The 24,895-nt window shown below is 40.5% G+C and overlaps 1 protein-coding gene across 10 annotated transcripts in view; it reads right to left on the bottom strand.

Moving 5' to 3' along the window:
- Nucleotides 1-24,895, bottom strand: part of TENM3 (teneurin transmembrane protein 3) — a 1,659,985-nt gene that overhangs the window by 491,178 nt on the left and 1,143,912 nt on the right. For 9 of the 10 annotated variants that reach the window (XM_073606803.1, XM_073606789.1, XM_073606818.1 and 6 more), the window contains one exon: nt 10,843-11,046. The exons of the other annotated variant lie outside the window; for it this stretch is intronic. In XM_073606803.1, coding sequence (XP_073462904.1) covers nt 10,843-11,046 — 204 coding nt within the window. The remainder of the gene's footprint in view (nt 1-10,842; nt 11,047-24,895) is intronic. 10 annotated transcript variants of the gene reach the window in all.

The raw sequence follows: 24,895 nt of genomic DNA, 5'->3' as shown, positions 1-24,895 counted from the left end.
TGAACTTTATGAAATGATTTGATGACATTTCAATAAAGTTTGTTTAAAAAAAAGGAAACAATGCAGTACCATGCGGTGATCCCTCTAGACCGCACCGCACACCGGCTGCTGCGTTACAACACGGCGGCTGCTGTGAATGGACCCGAAATCTATGACCCTATCCAACAATGAAGCAAATTAAAGCGAAGGTTCGCTGAAAAAAAACATTAAATGCCAGCGGCTAGAAATACTGCAGCTGCTGACTTTTAATATATGGACACTTACCTGTCCAGGGCACCAGCTATGTCGGTAGCCGAAGCCGATCTGTCCTTCGGCTCTCGGCTGCTGCCGCCGCCATCCTCGGTAAGGGAATAAGGAAGTGAAGCCGTGCGGCTTCACTTCCTGGCTCCCTACTGCACATGCGCGAGTCGCGCTGCGCGTCCTCTCAGGTCCCTGCTGTGTTCTGGGACCTGTGTGTCTCCCAGAATACAGCGGGGGAGGACGGGGTAGGCAGCCGGAAGTGGCATAGGTCACCGCAAGCGCCGCGGTGATCTATGCCAGGAAGTGGGAGCAAATACCTGTATTAGACAGGTATCTGCTCCCTCCTCCCCCCTGAAAGGTGCCAAATGTGACACCGGAGGGGGGGAGGAATCTAAAAAGTGGAAGTTCCATTTTTGGGTGGAACTCCACTTTAAGTCAAAACTCCTGATCTGTATCCTTGTTCCATCTCAGTGACTCAAAATGCTGAAGCCAGAGGATCACAATGACAACCAAGCATTTTATAATACGAGGTCAGTGTGACAACCTATTTTTTTTTTTTGACAGATTGTCTCTAAAATAACTCTAAAAAAGGTACTAAATCGGATTTTCTTTTGAAGTGCACCAATCAGTACAAAAAATGTAAAGGAATAATATTCTTCCACACCATAAACATTTTGACTAAATAAAATTCACCCAAAGTATATTCTTTTTTCATCTTGGTTTCCAAAGGACTTCAAGGTACAAGGGATAATACTCCTTCTCCCATCCCATCATATTGCCATAACATCCTCTACGACCACTAATAAAACAATATATTAATAGAAGATTTTATAGCCTGCATTGTCAGGCAATTATTTGCAGTAGTGTGTGGAATATGGGGCTGTGTCTTTGGGTCCAAGTCTATCTCCATACATACTATAAAACGTTACAACTTTAATCAAGACTATAGGGGCAGAAGACACCTTCGGGTCATTGGATGTGCTATGCATATCATGTGCAGCGCAAGGAAAGCAATATAATGAATACAATTTCAGGCATTTTTCAAATCTAAAGAAGAGGAAATGTATCATTACATCCATGGTACTCTGTAAACTTTATATTCATAAGCTCCTGGGAGCTAACCTTCTCTCTTCATCAGATCTGAAAGGATTTCTAAAGCCTGGCAATGCTGATATATATTCTGAGCAGTATTTGATTTGGGCGAACAGGTTGCCAGCAATATGCTGCATTGCAAAGCATTTCAAAGAACTGTCGTGTCTATAGCCAGGAAACAGTGGGTTTAAAAAAAATATATATATAATAATATATTGATATATTTTTGTTTCATTGTATTAACTGCCACCTGTTCCTTTTAAATTTGTACAGCGATGTGAAAAATGCCAAACACGTTGTTCAGCTTTCTCAAAGTCTCTGAATTTTCTACAAAAAGGAATACGAAATGCCTTGAACCCATAAGGGACGATTTGTCAAACAGAAATGTGTAATGATGACACCAACAACAAAAAAAAGAAGGTATCATCTCAATGGTAATAAACAAAGAAGGCCAAAAAGTTACAGTCAAGCATGCCCAAACTGGCAGATTGCCAGGGGTTAGTATTTGTGTTATTATACCTGAGGCTACTGGTGCAATACTAAGCACTAAGCAGCCTCAGATCTTTTATAAGAAGAAGCCAACTTTATTGGAAGTTGTATGCCTCATCAATACTGCACAAGACATGATAGAACTTTTATTGGATCAGCAGGCCTAGTGAAGTTTGATCAGACAGATGCTAGACTATGCACAGGCCTGTACTAATTTCACCAGCCTATAAGAAATGTTTTAAACTAAAGCTGTGTACACACAAGCGGAATGTCCGACAGAAAAAGTCAGACGGAAGCTTTTCATCGTCTGTTCCGATCGTGTGTAAGCCTCATCGGACTTTTTTTTTTTTTCTCGAAAATTCTGACAGACCTAGAAATGGAATATGTTCTAAATATTTCCGATGAAACCAATTCCTATCAGGAAAACCGATCGTCTGTATGCTGTTCCGACGGACCAAAAATGACGCATGCTCTGAAGCAAGTACGAGACGGAAGCTATTGGCTACTGGCTATTGAACTTCCTTTTTCTAGTCCCATCGTAAGTGTTGTACGTCACCGCGTTCATAAAAGTCGAACTTTGGTTTGACCGTGTGTAGGCAAGACCGCTTGAATGGAATTCCGTCGGAGTTCCGTCGGAGAAACCTTCAGAGTTTATTCCGACAGAAAAACCGGTCATGTGTACGCGGCATAAAAAAAAAAACTGATGGGATGGAGTATCCTGAAATAGTTCATAATTACCAATGCAAAATTAAAACAAAACACAATATTCCAAAAAATAGAGATATCTCCAGTTAGGCAAAATAAATATACTTGTACTTGTCCCTAAAACATCATTGTCAAAAAAAAAAAAGAGTCCTTTCATGTTACACGACTGTGGCTGTAGGCCAAAAAATCTGGATGAATTTCCCAGCCGGACAACCGCAGATGCTGTGTACAGTCAACAATATAAAGCAATGGTTGTAAAATTAGGTACACGTTGGTAAACACACACATGTGCATGGATAGACAGCCCTAAATACAGCCATTAAGTGGGATACTACCACAAACTTCTGTGTGCATTAGCCCCTAAAATCTTTTTAAAAGAAACATCCTGGCTGCAAGGTGTGCCAATCGGAACAATATAACAATGATGACTATTCAATGCTGTATGCATCCACAACAATACATTTTAACCACTTCAGCCCCGGAAGATTTGGCTGCTCAATGACCAGACCATTTTTTGCGAAACGGCACTGCGTCGCTTTAAGTGACAATTGGGCGGTCATGCGACGTTGCACCCAAACAAAATTGACGTCCTTTTTTTCCCCCAAATAGAGCTTTCTTTTGGTGGTATTTGATCGCCTCTGTGGTTTTTATTTTTTCCGCTATAAACAAAAGAAGAGCGACAATTTTGAAAAAATACTTTTACTTTTTGCTATAATAAATATCCCAGATTTTTTATAAAAAAAAGAAAAAAACAACTAAATTTTTCCTCAGTTTAGCGTATATTGATTGGTTTGCGCAAAAGTTATAGCGTCTATAAAATAGGGGATAGTTTTATGGCATTTTTATTATTTTTTTTTTTTTTTTACTAGTGATGGCGGCGATCTGCGATTTTTATCGGGACTGCGATATTACGGCAGACAGATCGGACATTTTTGAGACCACTGACAATTATACAGCAATCAGTGCTATAAAAATGCACTGATTACTGTATAAATGTCACTGGCAGGGAAGGGGTTAACACTAAGGGGCGGTCAAGTGGTTAACTGTGTTCCCTCACTGTGTTCTAACTGTAGGGGGATAGGACTGTCTAGGAGGAGAGAGAGATCAGTGTTCATACATAGTATGAACACACAATCTGTCTCTACTCCCCTGAGAGAACCGGGATCTGTGTGTGTCAATACACACACAGATCCCGGTTCTTGCTCTATCACAAGCGATCGCGGGAGCCCGGCGGTCATCGCGCCCCCTGGGCACTCGCATCGGCTCCTGGCACACGCGTGTGCCCCTAGTGGTCAAAAGGCGAAGCAACGTAAGGTAACGTCGTTTCGCCCAGACATGCCATTCTGCCACAGTAAAACTGCGGCGGCTGGTCGGCAAGGGGTTAGCTTAATTATTAGGTGGCCTGGTTTATCTCATTATTAATGTAATAATGTGCACATAAACCATCTGTGAAATCCATCATGTAACCTAGAAATGCAAAAAAATGCAAGAGTAAGCAATCAGGTGCGCAAATTAGTGCTCGTATTGCCCTGTACACACGACCGGTTTTGCCGTCGGAATAAACTCTGAAGGTTTTTACGACGAAGTTCCGACAAAATTCCGCTCAAGCTGTCTTGCATACACATGGTCACAACAAATTCCGACCGTCCAGAACACGGTAACGTACAAGACGTACGATGGGACTAGAAAACGGAAGTTCAATAGCCAGTAGCCAATAGTTTCCGTCTCATACTTGCTTCAGAGCATGCATCGTTTTTGGTCCATCGGAACAGCACACAGACAATCGGTTTTTCCGATAGTAATTTATTCCGTCGGAAAAAAATAGAACATGTTTTCTAAGTCCGTCTGAATTTTCGACAGAGAAAGTCCGATGGGGCATACACACGGTCGGAATATACGATGAAAAGCTCCCATCGGACTCTTTCTGTCGGAAATTCCGCACGTGTGTACGCAGCATAAATCCATAGGTTGGAAAGTACTCAGATCCACAGCTTTTTGTTCCATAGGTTATCCAGCCTTTGGAAGTGAGTATAAACATAACATCCTCTGCATTAGGTGGACTGTCAATCTCTTAATAGGTACAACCCTCTCATGATCATACATAAAGGTCCGTCTTTGTTTTTGTGGGTCTACCACATGTAATTGGAAATTCCAAAAAATTATCACATATAGATATAAAGTATATTCAAGAAATGGAAACAGGTGGTGACCAGCTGTATTATCAAGAGGAGTATGTATAACATGTCCACATAACTAGCAATAGGCCCCATAACTAGCAACGGCATCACCTCATCTCCTAGCCATCAAAATATTTCAATGGGGTTGATTTACTAAAACTGGAACGTGCAAAATCTGGTGCAGCTGTGCATGGTAGCCAATCAGCTTCTAACTTCAGCTTGTTCAATTAAGCTTTGAAAGAAAAAAGAATGGAATCATATTGGTTTCTGTGCAGAGTTGCACCAGATTTTGCACTCTCCAGTTTTGTTAAATCAACCCCACTGTGTCTACATCACATGTCCTATAACCTCTCTCTATGTTATATATCACTCTGTACCACCAACAGTATATAAATCAGTTTTCACCCCATCTTGTTCCCTCTTGAGGAGTATATGTCCACATCAAATACAAGGGCTGATAAGGGTTTGTAATCCTCAAAGTCCTTGTTTTGTTGGATCCCCATGTACACATGCAAATTCTCAGCACTTCCTGACATAAAGCATTAAGGTGTATACAACCTGTTTAATGCACCTCTGGCTTGACAAGCAGGAATCTCAGATGCAAGGCCACGTGAAGCTCTGATGTGTTTCCTCCATGATCAGTATTATCCCAATGGGACATGGTCGGATGGCAGTAGTGACAAGTTGTATACACCTTGATGCAAAAATGTACTAGCAGGGGTCACTGTCGGTGAAAATTCAAAAGTCAAGATGACCAGTATATCCCCAAAAGTAGGCAGATGAAGTTCTATGCAAGTCACAACTATTTCTGGAGTACCCCTTCTATCACCTAAGCCCTCTTATTGATTTTTTGAAAGTGATTGATGGCATAAATGACAATAAGAGAGGGGGTTATAAGGTTCAAGGAGACAGGATCAGGCTAAAATTTAACAGGAAAATTGAGATGAGCATATATGTGTATACTATGCAGCCGATTGGCTAACTTCTGCAAAAATGTCAGACAATAATGCCAAATTGAGGACACACAAATAGATATTCAGTCAGATACATTTTGTACCAGCAACCACCTTCTTACTTCCACAGCTGCACAGTGTCTAAATATGACTGAGCAGACAAATAGGAACCAGGGTTTGACCATGTTCACGAGTGCAATTCATAATTTAGCAGAACTGGTCACACACACCCACTCTCTTCCTTAGCAATACAAGAATGGAAGCATGTGATGAAGAATGTGAAAATTACTCATATATGCCAGTATAAACATCAGTGTAGAAAGGCAAAAGTATCCTTCCATTACCAGGAACATTTATTTTAAAATATTTCCATCTGAAATCGCTTAACAATCATAACATACAGCTGTCTAGTGCTATAAATATTAAATAAGGTGCACGGTTTTAGTAGAGCTTTACATTTTAAAAATCATCAAATCTGAGGGCTTTTCATTGGTTGGGTTCTTGCAGGCTTGGTTGGCTTCTGTATATATGCAAAGTGGTGGAGAGCGCCCCAAAGTTTCCTGGGATATGTGCAATGTGTATCCTAGTGGGAATGTCGTTCTCGCCTAGAGAGGGTGGCACAAGTTGCACTTATCAAAAAAACTTGTTATTTGCAATTTTTGTTTTTAAGGGGGGGAGGCAATATTGTTTAAAAATGAACAGGGAGTGAAGCTCCACTTTAGGCTGGATTCACACCTATGCATTTTTGGTGCTTTTTGCATTTTGCAGATTTGCACTACAGTCCATTTAACATGGTTTCCTATGGAACACGTTCTGTAGTGCAAATCTGCAAAATGCAAAAAGCACTAAAAATGCATAGGTGTGAATCCAGCCTTAAAGAGCATAAGTCATTTAAACAGAGCCTGAACTTGTATTACAACGCTGTGGGGTCAGTTTACTAAAACTGGAGAGTGCAAAATCTGGTGCAGCTGTGCATGGTAGCCAATCAGGTTCTAACTTCAGCTTGTTCAATTAAGCTTTGACAAAAATCCTGGAACCACCAGAGATGGTTTCTCTGCAGTGCTGCACCAGATTTTGCACTCTCCACTTTTAGTAAATGAAGATAAAAATGTGTTCCTGCTCTGACAGATTTTAAATGAACCAGCAGAAAATCTGGTATAATGCCATACCAAGTAATTTGGTATCTTCCTAACAGATAGGTGCCAGAACTGTATTAAACCATGAACATATATTGCAAACTATTATACCAATGCTTTATTGGTATAATGTGTTATGTACCATTGATCTGCTGTTTTATTATAGTGTTATACCATTATGTCTTGTAATGGTGTATTAGTATGATGTGTTTCTCTAGAATACTTTTATTACACTGTACGTCATTGTTATACTTTTACATCTGGTCGGTTCTGCTTTATGCAATTTTGCACTTCACTGATTCCATAAGTAAAATGCGGTTTACAAGGGAATAAACACATCAATGCAATGTGACCTTAGTTTCATTTAAACATGTCTTCTAAAAAAACTGTTGAAGGAGTAATTTAATGAGATTGTTGCTACTGGCCCTATTTTTAGCAAAATGTCAAACTTCCCAGATCCTCCAAATGTTAAAGAAGAAATCTCAGGATCATTTGTAACTAAAATATTGGTCTAGAACAGCATGTTCAAATATCTAGAAATCTTTGTTATATAAATTGCAACTGATACTTGTAAGCATCCTCTTTCTTTATTTATTTTCAGCTTATCTGCTCCTCCCCATAAAGAACACCAATTTGTGGGCGTTTCTGTTGCAGGGCTGTGGCAGAGCCCATCATCCCCTTGTGTAGCAAGCTTGCCTGTGTCACACGCAAATGTCATCAAAACAAGTTCTTCCCCTGCCATGAGACTGGTGGTGTATGTGCAGGGATAGCATGCAGTGCTCTACTGTGAGTGCGCCTGTCTCAGCTACTTTTTTTTTCATTTCACAGGCCAGATCGCCAGGTGAAAACGGGAAAAGGCCTAAAAAAAAAAAATATGAAGACAGCCACCGCATCTAATGATTGATAGGTTGCAATATATTACTATTTTGATTTGGGGTTTAATACTGCTTTAACCACTTGCCTACTGGGCACTTAAACCCCCCTCCTGCCCAGACCAATTTTTAGCTTTCAGAGCTGTCACTCTTTGAATGACAATTGCGCGGCCGTGCTATGCTATACCCAAATGGGATTTTTATCATTTTTTTCACACAAATAGAGCTTTCCTTTGGTGGTATTTAATTACTGCTGGGGTTTTTTTATTTTTTGCTACAAAAAAGAAAAAAATACCGAAAATTTTGAAAAAAAACAAAAACTTTCATAGTTTGTTATAAAATTTTGAAAACAGGTAATTTGTCTCCTTCATTGATGTGTGCTGATGAGGCTGCACTGATGGTTGGCACTGATGGGCAGCACTGAAGGGCACTGATAGGTGGCACTAAAGGGCACTGATAGGCACTAGTAGGTGACATTGACAGGCAGCACTTATCGGGGGCACTGATGATGAAGCACTGATGGGCATTGATAGGTGGCACTGGTGGGCAAAGGTAGGTGGCGCTGTGGGCACTAGTGGGTACTGATAGGTGGCACTGGTGGGCAAAGGTAGGTGGCGCTGTGGGCACTAGTGGGTACTGATAGGTGGCACTGGTGGGCACTGGCAGGTGGCACTGGTGGGCACAGGTGAGGCAGCTGCGGCTTTCTGTGTGAGGGACCGATGTCCCTGTGACAGAAGCCGGTGATTGCCTTTTGTTTTCCCCTCATGCAAAAAAAAATACAGATTACCGATCTCCCTTACTCCGATCTGTGATCAGCCGAGTCTCATAGACTCGGCAATCAAAGAGCACCCTGCGTGCGGCCCGCAGAGACGCGCAGACAGCGCATGCTCGGGATGATGTCTATGTATGCCCGCGCTGTAGCCGTCTTTCGGCTATTGAGTGGGCAGGAAGAAGTTAATTCAGGTAAATGAAGTGCATTATTGTAAGCTCACAAAACGAAGTCTGTGGCTTTTCCAAGACTGGGATTTCGTTTTATTGAATCACGTTAAAAAAAAAGTAAATAGCTAACACCAAAGACACACAAAGGATACAAAGATACACTGAACCTGTGTTTGCTTCAAATATATAATCCCACGCTGCAGACATTTCCATTCCTGAGATTTCCAGCATACAAATGGATATTTAAAGTGGATGCAAGTTTGCATCACTTTAATAATGGTTCCCCACCTTTGTGTTCATCTGCACAATTACAAACGTGTACGGTTATGACTCGCACAGCTTCATTTACAATTTGAAATTCCTTGAACCAGAGATGAATTTTGTCTGACTCCTGATTTCTGAACAATGGAAATGAAAACTAATAAAAGCGGACAGACAGATGAAATGAACATTGTTGCCCAGTCATGGATCAGTGTGAATATTTTATCATGGCACCTAATGAGATGTAACTCTGTTCTTTGACTGACAAGCTGATTGACAGCTCTGTAACTTGCCATAGCACCATAACTGTCAACGTTGCATGTCTCTGTGGCAGGATGCCAGGGGGTAAGGGTAAGTCCACAGCTGCTTCGCTCGGGGCTGAATTTCATTTCTGTGGCATTCTGGGCAAACAAATGTGCGCTGAAAGCTGGTGAAGCAGCTGTTATAGGTGGCATATTTTTATGCTGCTTAGTCGCATATGTGCTTTGAACAGTGTAGGAACCAAACTTTTGATTAAAGTGATCCTTTTCTGCAGTAGCCGAGTATAATTGCAGTTGGTATCCTATTCTGCAGCTTTAATGAATGGAATGGCACACAGACATTCTAATCTTTAGCTGCTAAAAGAACAGGGAAACTTGCACTAGGGAGACAGAGTGGCTGTTCTAGTCTGGAAAATGCTAACCTCCCGGCTGTCTCAGGCTTCAATACTGAACCAAAAGTAAGTGATTTAGAGAGAAATGAAGCCAGAGAGCCAGGATGACAGCCAGGGAATTCACATTTTCTGAAGGTGGCCAGTAATGGGTGGTTAACCTTCAATGCTTTTGCCTCTACCATCCTCAGTCCCCCTTACTTTCCACAGCTCCATGCTCGCCTAGTCCTTGCTACCAAAGCATGCAGCAATGTTTACATCCTGCAAAGGACCTCTTCTATCTATGTTCACTGTAGAGTCCCTATAGATTTATATGAGGTTGTCTCCTGAGCGTCCCCTATGTCAGGAAAAAGCCTACTGCACAGACGTGGTCAATGGAAAGGGCAGACCGGCCGCAGAATGTAAACAACGCAGCAGGCCATGGTGGCAAGTAAGGAGCTGTTGGGGAAGAGTGGGTTGGTTGAGGTCAGGGAGGTGGAGGAAAAAAAGTTTGTAAAAGTGTGTTTGAAAGTTTACCCATTAATAAATATATAGTTCAGATCAGTATTAGTACGACAAACAGACTGAATATAAACACAGGTGTTACTAAGTGAAGCATATGAGACACAATGTAAACACTAAAAAAGGAAACTTTTTTTTAGGAAATTACATTATATTTAGAACATGAAGTTTTCTTCTTTTTTTTTTTTGGATAGAGCAGGAAGGAATTAACATTTCTGACAGGTCCTTGTATCTGTCTATGGCCCACATCTCCCCATTTTCTCTCACTTCCTGTCCCTATATGTCCTGTGTAAGAAATGGAGCGGGTGGGCTCGTTCTGAAAACAGGAAGGCATCCTATGTTTTTGTTTGTGTCCCTTTTGGAGAGATCCCCCCCCACTATCTGTACTGACAGAAGGAAATTAGGGTATATCTCCCTATTAGGGCCACACGTGACAAAAACCTGACACGGGCTCCATACCTTCCCTTTTCTATGTAAAATAAAACATTTTTTGCTTGAGCTGTGCTTCTGTTATCAGAAACTCCACTGGCCACTGTATTGTAACTTGGTATAAATGGAGTGTGACCCAATATTTTTTCATTGGGAAAATCTTGGGTTGCAGCTCTAAATGCCAGCTGGCCTTTTGTGATTTCCAAAGTGGTAATACATGATCATAAACACAGATTTTAGATAATAACCCCCCCCCCCCCCCCCCACCTCCGTTATTGTATACAAAAGAACACGGGACAACAGGAGGCATATATAAACAATAAAACAGAAAAAGCAATAGATTAAAAAGAAATGCATTTTGGAGATAGCAGATCTATGGACAAGGCGTCCTACGCTTACCATGACACAGGACACTCTCTGACAGAAAACTTGGATGCACCAAATGTGTGCTGGCATTAAACTCGTCATCAGAGTCCTGAACTGACTGCTTGGCACTAGCACTTAATAACCACCTCTGGTTGTCATGAAGATGGGGAGATGAAGTAGGGGAATGTAAATGTTCAATAACGGAAGGACTAGAAGATGAGGATGGCATGGGAGAACCTGAGGACAGAAATAACCAAGATGTAAAAACAAGCCATGGAGTAATGTATAGAGATACGAGCAAACAAAAATAATAAGAGAAATCCATATTTAGAGTAATGAAGAAAAAAAACATAACACACTCAAGCATAATGTAAATAGTGATTTAAGAGGGGTGCCAACTAAAAACACCATAAAACAAATGTGTAACACTAGGTTGCTGCTCCTTTAAGAGTGACAGACTGTTAACATTAACTAGAAAATGAAAAAGGGGCGCTACCTTCAAATTGCAATAGAATCAATATGATATATCATATACAAAAGTCCATGTAAAAAAAAAGTGAGTCTATAAATGTATGTCCAAAATCGATGTCCAATCACCGTGTTCCTAAGAAATAAAATATATAAAAGTTGCTCCAATCTTCATAAAGGCGCTCCACCCAAAGTGTAACAAATCAATAAGCGCTCACCAGAACTACTCAGCCATGTGACCATCAGGCATGTATCTTATTGGACTCCCCTTCTTACAGATACTGGACAACTCCGCCAATAGAAATCCAAATTCCTCTTCCCCAGTTAGGGCACTGTAATGAAAGGATGTAGGGATGGCTCCGATCAATGCGTATCAGGCCTGCGCTTCAATGCATTTTGCGCGTGGCTTCCTGATGACGCGCACATGTGAGAAATGATATGCATTGACCAGAGCCTCCCTAGTTTCACTTCCTCTGGGTGGAGCGCACGCCAAGTTCAAATCATTGGATGACAGTGTGGGACCTATCGGCCGGGAAGCTACACGTCTTATGCCAACATACCTTTGTGTATATCCTTTCATTGCAATGCTTCAACCAGGGAAGAGGAGTTTGGATTTCTATTGGAGGAATCGTCCAGTATCTGTAAGAAGGGGAGTCCAATAAGATACATGCCTGATGGTCACGTGGTGGCCGAGTAGTTCTGGTAAGTGCATACTGATTTGTTGCACTTTGGGTGGAGTACCTTTATGAAAACTGGAGCACCTTTATACGTTTTATTTCTTAGGAACACAGTGATTGGACATTTTTTCTCTTTTTATGGACTCACTTTTTTTACATGTTTTTTTGTATATGATATATTGTATTGATTCATGTGCACTTATTTTTCACTCAATTTTGTTTCACTCAAGGTAGCGCCCTTTTTTTCATTTTTAAGTATAACGTACTTTTGATATTTTTGAAGGTAACCACGCATTAGTAGTAAATCCAACCAAAAAGGCTTTATCTCCCTATGTTAAAGAAATACTTCAATCAGCTGTAGATCTTCTTTGCCCTCCAAAACCCTGGCAGGAGATCCCCCATAAAGCCATGGCAAGTAGGGAGTTCAGATTTTTCAGAAGCACTATCAGTAGCACTAGCCTTGGAGTTCTACATATATTCCTACAAAGAACATATTAAATATCACATGGTAAAGGAATATTATACCCCTTTCCCTCTAGTCATGGCTGTGCTAAAGTAAAGAGATTTCAGGCCAATCTTGGAAGAGGAATGAATTAATCACTATTTTACCAAAAATGTAGAAATCAATGTTGGCGCATTTACAACTTAGTAAATACTGCTAGTTCACCTCCAATAGATGATTAGATTTTATATCACTAGCCTAACGCGTATGTAAACCAAAATCCTATTTTTCAGTATGCATAGTGTCATGCCTCTGTGTATACAGTTTTCTCACACAAATACATTTTTGTTAAAGTGTTCTTACTTGGAGAACCTGACAGTTTCACCACTTTCTCTTTCAGGCTGACAACGATAAACTAACGCCTTGCAAATAGCAGCGTTATCAGCCTGTCATGTGTACTCCTTCAGTTGGCTGTTGGGCTTCCCGTCAAATCTGCTTGATAGGCAGCCCAATTTGAAGAAGCACGTATGGCAGGCTGACAACGCTGATGCTAATTGCAAGACATTGGCTTACCTTTAACAGCCTGAAGGAGAAAAGTGTTATTAATGGCAGGATCTTCAGTTAAGAAATTTTGCAGCAGATTACAATAATATGTATACAGATTGCTAAAAAAACTGTATTCAGTGATGCATTGAAAAACATAATTTTTTTTTTTTACATACTTTAATTTGGCCATACAAGCTCCATAGGAAACTGTAATTTACAGAATGCAAAAATATCCCATTCAAGTATCAATTGTTCGGCACTTGTTAGGGTGAATTTGATTTATAAATCAAGTCTATTTAAATCACGATTTAAATCACTAGTAAAAAGGCTTGCTTTAAATCAACTTGATTTAAATCATAATTTTTAAAGAGCAACTGTCATCTCTGTCCAGCAGCAGCTCCTCCTCTGACCCGCTGTAGACTCACCGGCAGTCCCATTCACTTTAATGGGACGGCTGGTGATGCAGCAGTGACACAACAAGGTGAGGGACGTGGCGGCAGCAGGTGAGTGGACGCCCGCGAGCAGGCGCTGCCATGATGGATCTGAAATGATAGGTGCTCTTTAACCACTTACAGACCGCCCGCTGACGTTATACGGCGGCTGTTTGAAGGAGCATATTGTTGTTATGGCAGCAGCTAGCTGCCATAATCCCGGTATCCCCGTCTTCAGCGGGTGGTCCGCTACAAGCTAAAAGTGGTCTCTGCGGTGGATTCGGCCACCCCCCTCCTGCCGCGATCTGGTGCCCTCCGCAACTTACCGGAGCCGTCAGCAGCGGCGGAGGCAATAGCATCCTTTCGGTAGCTGGGTATGGAGACGAATGAGGGGAAAATGGCCCCCACCCGTCTCCATACAATTGCTGGGCGGAAGCGACGTCAAAACGTCACTTCCGCCCACAGCTCTTAAAGGGCCATTTTTTTAAATAATTTTTTTAAATTACAATTTTTTTTTATTGCATTTTAGTCTAAATATGGGATCTGAGGTCTTTTTGACCCCAGATCTCATATTTAAGAGGTCCTGTCATGCTTTTTTCTATTACAAGGGATGTTTACATTCCTTGTAATAGGAATAAAAGTGACAATTTTTTTTTTCTGAAAAATGCGCCCCGTCCCGATGAGCTTGCGTGCAGAATCGAACGCATACGTGAGTAGCGCCCGCATATGAAAACGGTGTTCAAACCACACATGTGAGGTATTGCCGCAATCGGTAGAGTGAGAGCAATAATTCTAGCCCTAGACCTCCTCTGTAACTTAAAACATGCAACCTGTAGAATTTTTTGAACGTCGCCTATGTAGATTTGTAGGGGTAAAAGTTTGACGCTATTCCATGAGCGGGTGCAATTTTGAAGCGTGACATGTTGGGTATCAGGTTACTCAGCGTAACATTATCTTTCACAATATAATAAAAAATTGGGCTAACTTTACTGTTGTCTTATTTTTTAATTCAAAAAAGTGTATTTTTTCCAAAAAAAAGTACGCTTGTAAGATTGCTGCGCAAATACGGTGTGACAGAAAGTATTGCAACAACCACCATTTTATTCTCTAGGGTGTTAGAAAAAAAATGTATAATGTTTGGGGTTTCTAAGTAATTTTCTAGCAAAAAAAAACTGTTTTTAACTTGTAAACAACAAATCTCAGAAAGAGGCTCGGTCCTTAAGTGGTTAAATGTAAGCACTTATTCTTGCTGGTAGTTTTTTAATATTTGCAAACAAAACTAAAGTTTCCTATTTAGAATAATAAGGTGTCAGGTTAGTAAAACAGAGATATCAGAACCGATTCAATCATACATTTTGTAGTGTACATAGATTTCCAAAACAATGGGATAAAGGAATATTCCTGAACTTTTTTTATCTCATGCTTACTGTGAAATTGTATGAATGCATCATTGCAGTGTATGTTAACTCAGCTTACAGAGCTTTGATTCATTGAATGAGTTTACCAAAAATGTAAATATTGCAGAATATACAGCCTCATGCTACATAACTAAACTCAATTCCATGCTGAATAAACTAAATTACTGCATCTTAAATAGAAAACTATCTGTAGATTTTTGCCTCAAAAGCATTTTATTAAAATACATTTAATAAAATTTTTTTAAAAATCTATTTAAATAAAAAAAACAGATTTAAATAAAAAAAAAATATGATTTTTTTTAATTTTTTTTTTTAAAACATTGATTTTTATCCCCCCTGGCACTTGTAGAACCTTGGTCTGCAGCTCCAATCAAACTAATCTCCTTAAATGTGTTATTTTTCTAATTAAACACTATCCAAAAACAATGAAACAAAATTCCAATGTAACATAATGTGTGTCAACCTTTAATCATAGCTTGCTCACTTGCATATGCTTATTGATGAATGCACTCAAATATGGAACACCACTTACGGACGGAATATAGTCAGCATAATTTAATCGATGGGCTTGGAAAATTGTGTGCTATGCTGAATTTCATTCCAGCTCTCAGACATGCATACACACAGGACATTAAAACAAAAATGTAATAGCAAAATTAATAAGAATTGTCAGCTGGCTTTCCCCACTACTTCAAACCTGGAACGCTCGTACGTACTGCCAGCAGCCGCTCACACCAGCAAATTGGTAGCTTGAGAGACAAGAGTGAAAGTGCTATACAATGCCTGTAGATGGAGCACCCCATCTAAAAACTACTAACACATGTGTCATGTATTACTACACGGTCATACAAACACTGATAATATCTGCAGACCTTGTTTTAATCTAGCGTTAAAGCACACATAAGGGGAAGAAAATAACGAGATCTTCACACAGGAAATTCTGCTTTTTCTTATGTTCACAGATAATGTTTGCTGAGTCAAGATTTATCATTGGGATGTTCTCAGCAGTGCAAGTACAAGCCCAAGCCAAATAAACACGCTATAAAGAAAAAAATAAATAAATAATGGTTGCCAACATCCAATATTAATCAAAATTCGAGAACAAATAAAGACATCTATATAGGATCCCTAGAGAGATGATATATAGCAACAGAACGGAATCCATGACTATTTTCACCACAATGATTATGATTTCTTGTTCAGTTCCAGAAATGTATCAATATCACAGTCCATCATAGCTTGTCAATAGTATTCAGAGTTAAGTACATCTATATACAACAATTGAATACAAGTTTACATGGGATTACACGCTTTGTCACAGTATCATACCTGGTGACAACTTATCGCTGGCTTTCTATAGGATTAAACAGTAATATATTACCGCTCAGTAAAGAGCCTCTCTAGGGTCTAACAGGAACGCTGGCTCAGTACATTACAAGATACACTATCAAAGAGACTTTTCCTCAAGGGACATGATAGTAAGCCTCTTATAAATATCTTCTATTTTAACGTATCACATAATAATAGGATACTTTATTGTGTATGGTCTCAAAATGGAGACGGCTTGATCGTGAAAGGACAAAAAGTATTCTTTAAGTCAATAAACCTGTTATACATTTCCTATTATAAACTGTTTTTTTTTAACCATGAAAATATGCTATAAAATGTACAAATGTGAATTTCTGCAATTCAAGGGCAAGCCTCAACCTAAAAACTGGCATGTGTTTTTGGTTGAGTTTCTGAAATTATTCATCAAAGAGGCAGATCAGAGGAAAATCGCACACATGTTCAGAGAGGAAAGTGAAGCAAAAGTCAAGCCAGCAAGTAAATAACACACTGCAGATCTTTCTACTATTTTCAGCTAAATGTTGGCCCAGATATATGGTTTGACTAAATCTGCATATAGGCAACAATAAAAAGCAGTAGGACATGCAGACAATCCAAACTTCTCCAGATGTCTGTAGCATAACCATGAATGCTTGAGTTGTCCAAGCATACACAGTGATCAGAAAAGGCTCCCTAATCTGTCTAATCACTATTTCCCCAACTGCCTTTGGCCACAGGTGATTAATAATCAGCCAACTTTGCAATGCTCATTTCATGTCTACGAATACCTAAGTATTGATAGACAGATGTTGCGGAACTCCATTCTGCCACCTCCAGCTCTTACTCTCCACGCCCTCTCCCCACTGTCACTTGTAAACACAGAAGCCTTCAGTGTTTACAAGGGACAGCTTTGCTCTCAACGCCTCCTGAATCTAAAAGATCCCTGCACACACTCATGGTGGAGCATGGCAGGGACAGATCTCCAAAATCTGAGAGAGGACAATCTCCCTGCAAGGTGAGACAGAGCCGCCAACAGAGGGAGGTACTAGAACCTGGCCGGGGTAATGCTATATACGTAATGCACTCCTGAAACCTGCACTCTGTACATAACGCACCCCTAAACCCTGCACTCTGTACGTAGAGCACTCCTGAACTCTGCACTCTGTACGTAATACAATTCTGAACTCTGCACTCTGTACGTAGAGCACTCCTGAGCTCTGCACTCTGTACGTAGAGCACTCCTGAACTCTGCACTCTGTACGTAGAGCACTCCTGAACTCTGCACTCTGTACGTAGAGCACTCCTGAACTCTGCACTCTGTACGTAGAGCACTCCTGAACTCTGCACTCTGTACATAGGGCACTGCTGAACACTGCACTCTGTACCTAGCGTAATCCTGTACTTTGCTCTCTGTACGTAATGCACTTCTGAACCCTGCACTCTGTATGTAGCTCACCTCAGAGGCCTTATTTGAGACCCCTGATTCAAGTCAAAACAAAGGTATCCGTTTTTGTTGCTGTCCTATAGCTTTTTTGGAGAGGACACTAATTTTCTGTTGAAGTGTGACAGGAAATATAACACTGATGGATAACATTAAAAACACTTTTAACACAATGTGCAATAGTCCATAACAACCAGAAATTATGTGTTCCGGGTAAGATAAACAAAGCACATTTTGCCCCCTCCTAAAATGTCACAGCTTTTGACGTCTTATGTTGACTTTTCCACATTTTTCAGGCAGCATCGGAATGCTAAAGATGAATGGTATGTGACACCGGCACCTTTTAAAACAAATAATATTGAATGATTTAATATAATGATATATGATATAATATACAATATACTAAACAATGCAGCAGCTATTCTCAAATAGTTTCTCAAAAATAAATCATACATATTCAATGATATAATGATTTATTGCAATAAATAACAGTCCAATAAAGAAATAATCCAGTGAAATATAATAAATTCTTGTGTGCCATGTCTTTGGTTCACCCTTGTGAACAATAAGTGGCACTTTGGTCCCCAGCTCTCCTGCTTGTCAGTCCAACAGATTGTTGGGACTTTTATTAAGTGCAAGCGTTGATTGAATATATTTTAAAGATGAACGGTAACTGGTTACTTAAAGTAAGATTGGTAATACATGGGAAGATCTCTCACTAACTGACAAAAGGAATCTTCTCTTTTGTTCATATTGACATAATGCAGGGATCTATCATGACTTTCTAGACTCATGTAATTATAGAAGAAACACTAAAGGGAATTACCTTTCCTTTAATAAAAAAAGAAATTTGTGTTGGGGGTAGGTGTTGTAACTGGATTAACAAGGAACTAAAGTCCCGCTTTCAAAAACTGAGCAGGCAAGCTCTTAGTTGCAGAAGAGATATGCAATGTCTCTTCTGCAATGGAATAAACCTCAAGATACGTCGGAGTATGGTTCCACGCTCTCTATGTTGGGACATGTCCCCAGAGGGTAAGTATAATAAAATAAACCTACATGCCTGCTTGTAGTCATTTTTGTACAATGAGCTGTGCAGATGATGGTCTGTCGAAGGATAGGTAAGTAGAGCCGAGTTTAGCTCTGCTTTAAAGATTGACTTAAAGAGAAAAGCTGCCCATACACTTTTCAAATTTTGACTGGTTTCTAATGAACCAACTAAAATTTGCTCTGTCCGTGGCCCTGTCAGCCGCCTGCTGCCGGACACCCCTCTTTTGAAAAATTAAAGGAGCAGGAAAATTGACTGACCAAACAGCAGCAGCATCCAATCAGATCTTCCCGCCATTCGGGTATGTTGACAGTCAGCTTTCAAAATACAATAACAGCAGTGAGAGATTTGCCCATCCTTGGTATATAGCATCGACAGAGGAATCAGCTTGATTTTTTTTCGTTCAGCCTGTATGGCCAATTTAACTAAATTTTGGAAGCAAAGGGCTAGGCACTAGTATTTTTTGTGGTTTCCCTTCTGCTGTTCTTTTTGCCATTAACCACTTCGGCCTCAGAAGGTTTACCCCTTTAATGACCAGGCCATTTTTTGCGATACGGCACTGCGTTACTTTAACTGACAATTACGTGGTCGTGCAACGCTGTACCCAATCAAAATTGATGTCCTTTTTTTCCCCACAAATAAAGCTTTTAATGTTTCTGGTAAAAAAAAAAAAAAAAAAAAAAAAAAAAAACCCAATATATTGACTGGTTTGCGCAAAAGTTATAGTGTCTACAAACTATGGTATATTTTTATGGAATTTTTATTTATTTATTTTTTTGCTAGTAATCAGCGATTTTTAGTGGGACTGTGACATTGCGGCGGACAAATCAGACACCTAACTGACACTTTTGACACTTTTTTGGGGATCAGTGACACTAATACAGTGATCAGTGCTAAAAAAATGCACTGTTCCTGTACTAATGACACTGGCATGGAAGGGGTTAACATCAGGGGCGATCAAATGGTTAAGTGTGTCCCTGGGGGCTGCATGCTAACTGTGGGGGGGTTGCTCTGACTGGGTGAAGACAGATATCAGAGTTCCTGCTTAGCAGGAACACATCTCCCTCTTCTCCCCTGTCAGAAAGGCGATCTGCCTTGTTTACATAGGCCAATTGCCATTCTGCCTCTTCCGGGAACGATCACGGGTGGCTGGACCACTGGACCAGCTGATTGGCATCCTCTGAGTCCAATCAGCGCACGAGCGTGCCTCCACCGGCACGCACACACCCAGCAGTGGCTATTGCACACAATCATGTACAGTTACATGATTTTGTGCAATAGAGCCGACCTGCCGCAGTGAATATGCGGTAGGCAGTCAGCAAGTAGGTAATGGTTTAACAAGCCTTGTTGTACAATGTCTTGTATGAAGGTGGCCATCTACATAGAGGCAGGTTTTTGCTTCCTCATATCAGTGTTCCCAGTAGGGAAACAGCGAGTATCACAGTAGTGACATAACCAGATCCCACTCCAAATTTTATGAGACTAATCAGAGGCACCAGTGCCTAAGATCTCACACTGCAGATATAGAGATATGAGGCTGTAGGCACAGCAGTGTCTAGGCACCCTGACATATCAAGAAAAGCTCTTCTATTTTTGCAAGTGGAATTTTAGTGTGCTTTTTGGGCACAAATAACACTTCGACATTTCCTTTTTAAAAGGGTAACTCTACTTTAGTGGGGAGAAAAATCTCGCAAAAAAAAAAAAATGCGTATACAATTGGGTAAAAAGCCATATTGTAATATAACATTATTTAAAATTACCTTTCCTTGTCAAATTGCAGCACTGTATTTTCTGTAAAATGCTATATAATATGGCAACTTGGAGGTGTTCTGTACATAGATAGTGTATGGAAAGCTCTCCAGAAATGTCATTTTCTGCTTGTGTAATTGGCTCTCTGATTTTCCCAGAAGACTGCACTAAGACACAAATTAAGATTTTGGGCATCCTCTGCAAGAAAAATTTAATTTTTAGTGAGATACTCCCAAAGTATCATGTCTAAAGGGATGCAGACCCTGCATTTTCCTCATTAGAACACTGCAAGTGCAGCAGTTGATCACTATTATAAAAAAAATCCACTCCCATTGACACTTTCCATATGGACACAGACAAACAGCTATTTCTTCAGAATATCAAAAGGTAGGACTCTGCAACAACGTTTGTTAAGATCCTGGCAATGTACATATCACCCAAGGGGGAATGTTTAATTCTCAACAAAGCAGAGCTACACTTTAAGATCCTTTCTACAATAGAATAGTGTATGTCAGCCTATTGCACCAAGCAACCCCAGGCAACCAACCTTTGTAAAATATTGGATAGCACATGTCCAATAGGGATGGGCAAACAGTTCGGCCCGAGCATAAGTTCGGGCCGAACTTTGGTTGTTTGGACGTTCGGCAAACACTGAACATTATGCGGTGTTCGTGGCAAATTTGAAAGCCCCGGAACACCGTTAAAGTCTATGGGACATTAACATGAAAAACCAAAAGTGCTAATTGTAAAGGCTTATATGCAAATTATTGTCATAAAAAGTGTTTGGGGACCCGGGTCCTGTCCCTGTTTTTTCGGGAGCAGTAATTTTAATAATGCTTAAAGTGAAACAATAAAAATTAAATGTTCCTTTAAAATGTTGTGCCTGGGTGACCCTGCCTTCCTCTGATGTGACGAGGCGTCAAGGGAGGGTCACCCGTTTACGTCACCGGGTGGCCCTGCCCTCAGCTATACAAGAGCTGTCACCAAGAAGAAGCATCACTCGGCGAGAGCCTCCCATGGAGGTGGAGCTGTTGCGGTTTTTTTTGCTTTTTTCGTGATAGAAGATTAATGGACATCGCTGGACATTTTTATTTTGTTATTTTTTAATAAAGGACTTGTCCCAAAGTGTCTCCTGTCTTTTTTACTATTTTTGACACCTTCTTTTGTGAAATGGTAGGGGTACCTTACGAATTCACATGGGGGGGCCGGGATCTGGGGGTCCCCTTGTTAAAGGGGGCTTCCAGATTCCGATAAGCCCCCGACCAGCAGACCCCCACAACCACCGGGCAAGGGTTGTTGGGATGAGGCTCTTGTCCCCATCAACGTGGAGATAAGGTGTTTTGGGGGGCAACTCCAAAGCACCCTTCCCATGTTGAGGGCATGTGGCCTGGTATGGTTCAGGAGGGGAGGCGCTCTCTTGTCCCCCCTTTTCCTGTGGCCTGCCGGGTTGCGTGCTCGGATAAGTGTCTGGTATGGATTTTGGGGGGACCCCTATGCCACTTTTTTAAAATTTTGGTGCAGGGTTCCCCTTAAAATCCACACCAGACCTAAAGGGTCTGGTATGGATTTTGGGGGGACCCCTACGCTATTTTTTTAAAATTTGGCGCAGGGTTCCCCTTAATATCCATACCAGACCTGGAGGGGCTGGTATAGATTTTGGGGGGACCCCCACGCATTTTTTTTTTTTAATTTTGGTTCAGGGTTCCCCTTAATATTCATACCAGACCCAAAGGGCCTGGTAATGGACTGGAAGGAACCCATGCTGTTTTTTTTTAATGAGTTTTATCTATGTTGCCGAGACCCGACAATTCATTACAGCTGCGATCAGTTTTAAATGACTTTTTCCTTTAGAAATGTAATTTTGCTGTGGTACTGTTCTAAACACAGGAAAACTGTGCCACTTTACAGGCATACTATAGACACCCCCCCCCCCCCCCCCCCAGGCACGATATTTAAAGGAATATTTAATTTTTATGGTTTCACTTTAAGCATTATTAAAATCACTGTTCCAGAAAAAAACGGGTGTTTTTAAAACTTTTTTTTTGCATTGATGCATGTCCCCTGGGTCAGGAACCCCGATCCCCAAACACTTTTTATGACAATAATTTGCATATAAGCCTTTAAAATGAGCACTTTTGATTTTTCATGTTCGTGTCCCATAGACTTTAACAGTGTTCGTCAGAAATTTTTTGCCTGTTCACAAGTTCAGGTGTGAACCGAACAGAGGGGTGTTCGGCTCATCCTTAATGTCCAACTAATCTCCAATGTCTATGACTGGTTTTAATATTCCTTGCTGACAAAATTTATTATAAAAGCCTCTGTATATATAACAAACGTGGACATGATTTTTATCTGCTGTGTAAATATTTTTGGTCTCCTTGCAGTTAGACAGCGGGGAAATACCACAATCTACAGATAACCGGCCACAAAGGATTTCTAATCTGTGGAGTGAGTCTTATCGCAGGCACTTTCCTTTCACTTCTATATAGTAATGTGGACCCTGGCTCTGAGCGCTAATCTTACATGTACAACACATTACATGGCTACATATGTTTTCGGTGCCATCATTTATTTATTGTGTGATAACGAGCAGTCGCATGATTACATAGAATTCCAGGCTAAATATAACACATGGTGTTATATTGGTTGTTTCAAGAATTTGGCTGAGCCAACTACGAATAAATGTGTGATTTTCATTCATAAGGAAAATTAGAGTTTGAGGTCCCATTCTTTACATGTTTGTATTTTTAGCTATCTTCATTTCTGGGAGAAAATCATGAATTATACATGTATCCCAACCTAATTATAAAGATATTTTTTTGCGTAGAATGATTAAGCTATGCAATACATAATCTTATTAGTTCATAGTCTACTTGGTTCTTGTATGTGTGTATCTAATATAATGTACATTAAAATGCTATATTTATCCCTTAATACTGTAATAGAAATCTTGCATAGTATATTTTCTTTTCTAGAGTCTATTGTATATAATTCAGTTTTAATGATTGTGCTGTGTATCATTTTTTTGCACAAAAGAAGTCCAGGGTGAAAGTAAGCTAATAACGGTCTATGGTAAAGTTAAGATGAGACCTTTGTATGGCTTTGTAATAATAAAATTATACCAATAAGGTTTTTTTTCCTATATTGAGGCGTTATAAATCTCAACCTGACAATAACAATAGTGTCACTTGATGGGGGTAACAAAAAGAGTACATCTAGCAGCTCTGAGATATTTATAGAATGGATTTAAGTTAAATTGTTACTAAACCCAGTATTATGACAATTGTTCATCCCTCCCCCCTGTAACCACAGCTTATAAATCATCTTTTTACATTCAAATACTGCCACTATATACCTTTTTGGCTGATCTGTATATCACGGTTATGTGATAGACTGCAGGGTTTGCCTGAGTGCTGTGTTCAGGTAGGAGGAAATTTCCACTCTAGCCTGTGTCCTCATGCTGTTATGGAAAGCGGATAATCCATCAATGCAGATGTGACATTCCACCCACTGTGTTCTTTTTTAGTTACTGGGCATGGAGGAGGAGGGAGGGACTGGGTTGTCATTTAGGATCTGTATACACGCCCCCAAATGTATGATGCCTGAAAAGCTCAGCTCAAACAAGGACATGTTCTCTCCAGCAAGAGAGACCAAACTGAGCATGTGCAGCAGTACTACTCTGACTGTGCCTTATCTGGCCTTGCCAAGAGTGACCCTGCAGGAGGGGGAGGATCTGTCCAAACAGGATCAAAGAGCCTTTTTACACAATACAGAGGATTAACCCCTTAAGTTCCAATGAGTATAACAAGCATGCTATTCTGCATATACAGACAGATGTCACTGTTGTGGGTTTAGTAACACTTTAACATTGAAAGTGCTTAAAGACAGAGAATTGATTTACTAATAAAGGTAATTAGGCTGTTCAGTAAATTATTTTTACTTGCACATGACGGGATGATGGAAGTCAGGAGAGTTGCACCTCAATCACTAAGGGAAAATTTCCTTTGCCTTTAGAAAATTAACCCCAGATAATGTAAATGCATTAAAAGAGACATTTGGGAATACAAAAAAATAAACAAACATACTAACCTAGATGGCCACAGCACCAATCACAGCTGCAGCCCCCTGCCGACTCTACACGGAGGACTGAGCGATCAACAATCATCAGTCACCGGCTCTCTGCTTTGCCCCTCCAGTGCTTACTGGAGTGCTGGGCTGTGGAGGCGGGGAAGCAGCTGGCTCTGTCTCCCAGAGGCTCATTGAGAGTCTGAGCCAGCTACCGGTCCAGGCATCTGGGTGCATCCCGACTATAAAGTCAGGGTCTTTCAACAGTCTAGACAGGCTGAGTGATGTCAGCTGACAGGGGACTTCAGCTGAAAAAGGGGTCATGGGAGTGAAGAATGAAGTGAACTCCTTTCATCCATAGGAGAAGTAGGGCCAAAATAGCTTTGGCCCTACTTCTCCTTTTAGAAGGCAGTAACTATTCTGTCTGGAACCTGTCCTAGACACTTGTTAGTCAATTACCCAAGACTGTGCCATACAC

The sequence above is a fragment of the Aquarana catesbeiana genome, linkage group LG01, assembly GCF_042186555.1.
Source record: "Aquarana catesbeiana isolate 2022-GZ linkage group LG01, ASM4218655v1, whole genome shotgun sequence".
Classification (NCBI taxonomy): Eukaryota; Metazoa; Chordata; class Amphibia; order Anura; family Ranidae; genus Aquarana; species Aquarana catesbeiana.
The sequence above is the reverse complement of the archived record's forward strand: the minus strand, read 5'-3'. Positions and strand labels throughout refer to the sequence as shown.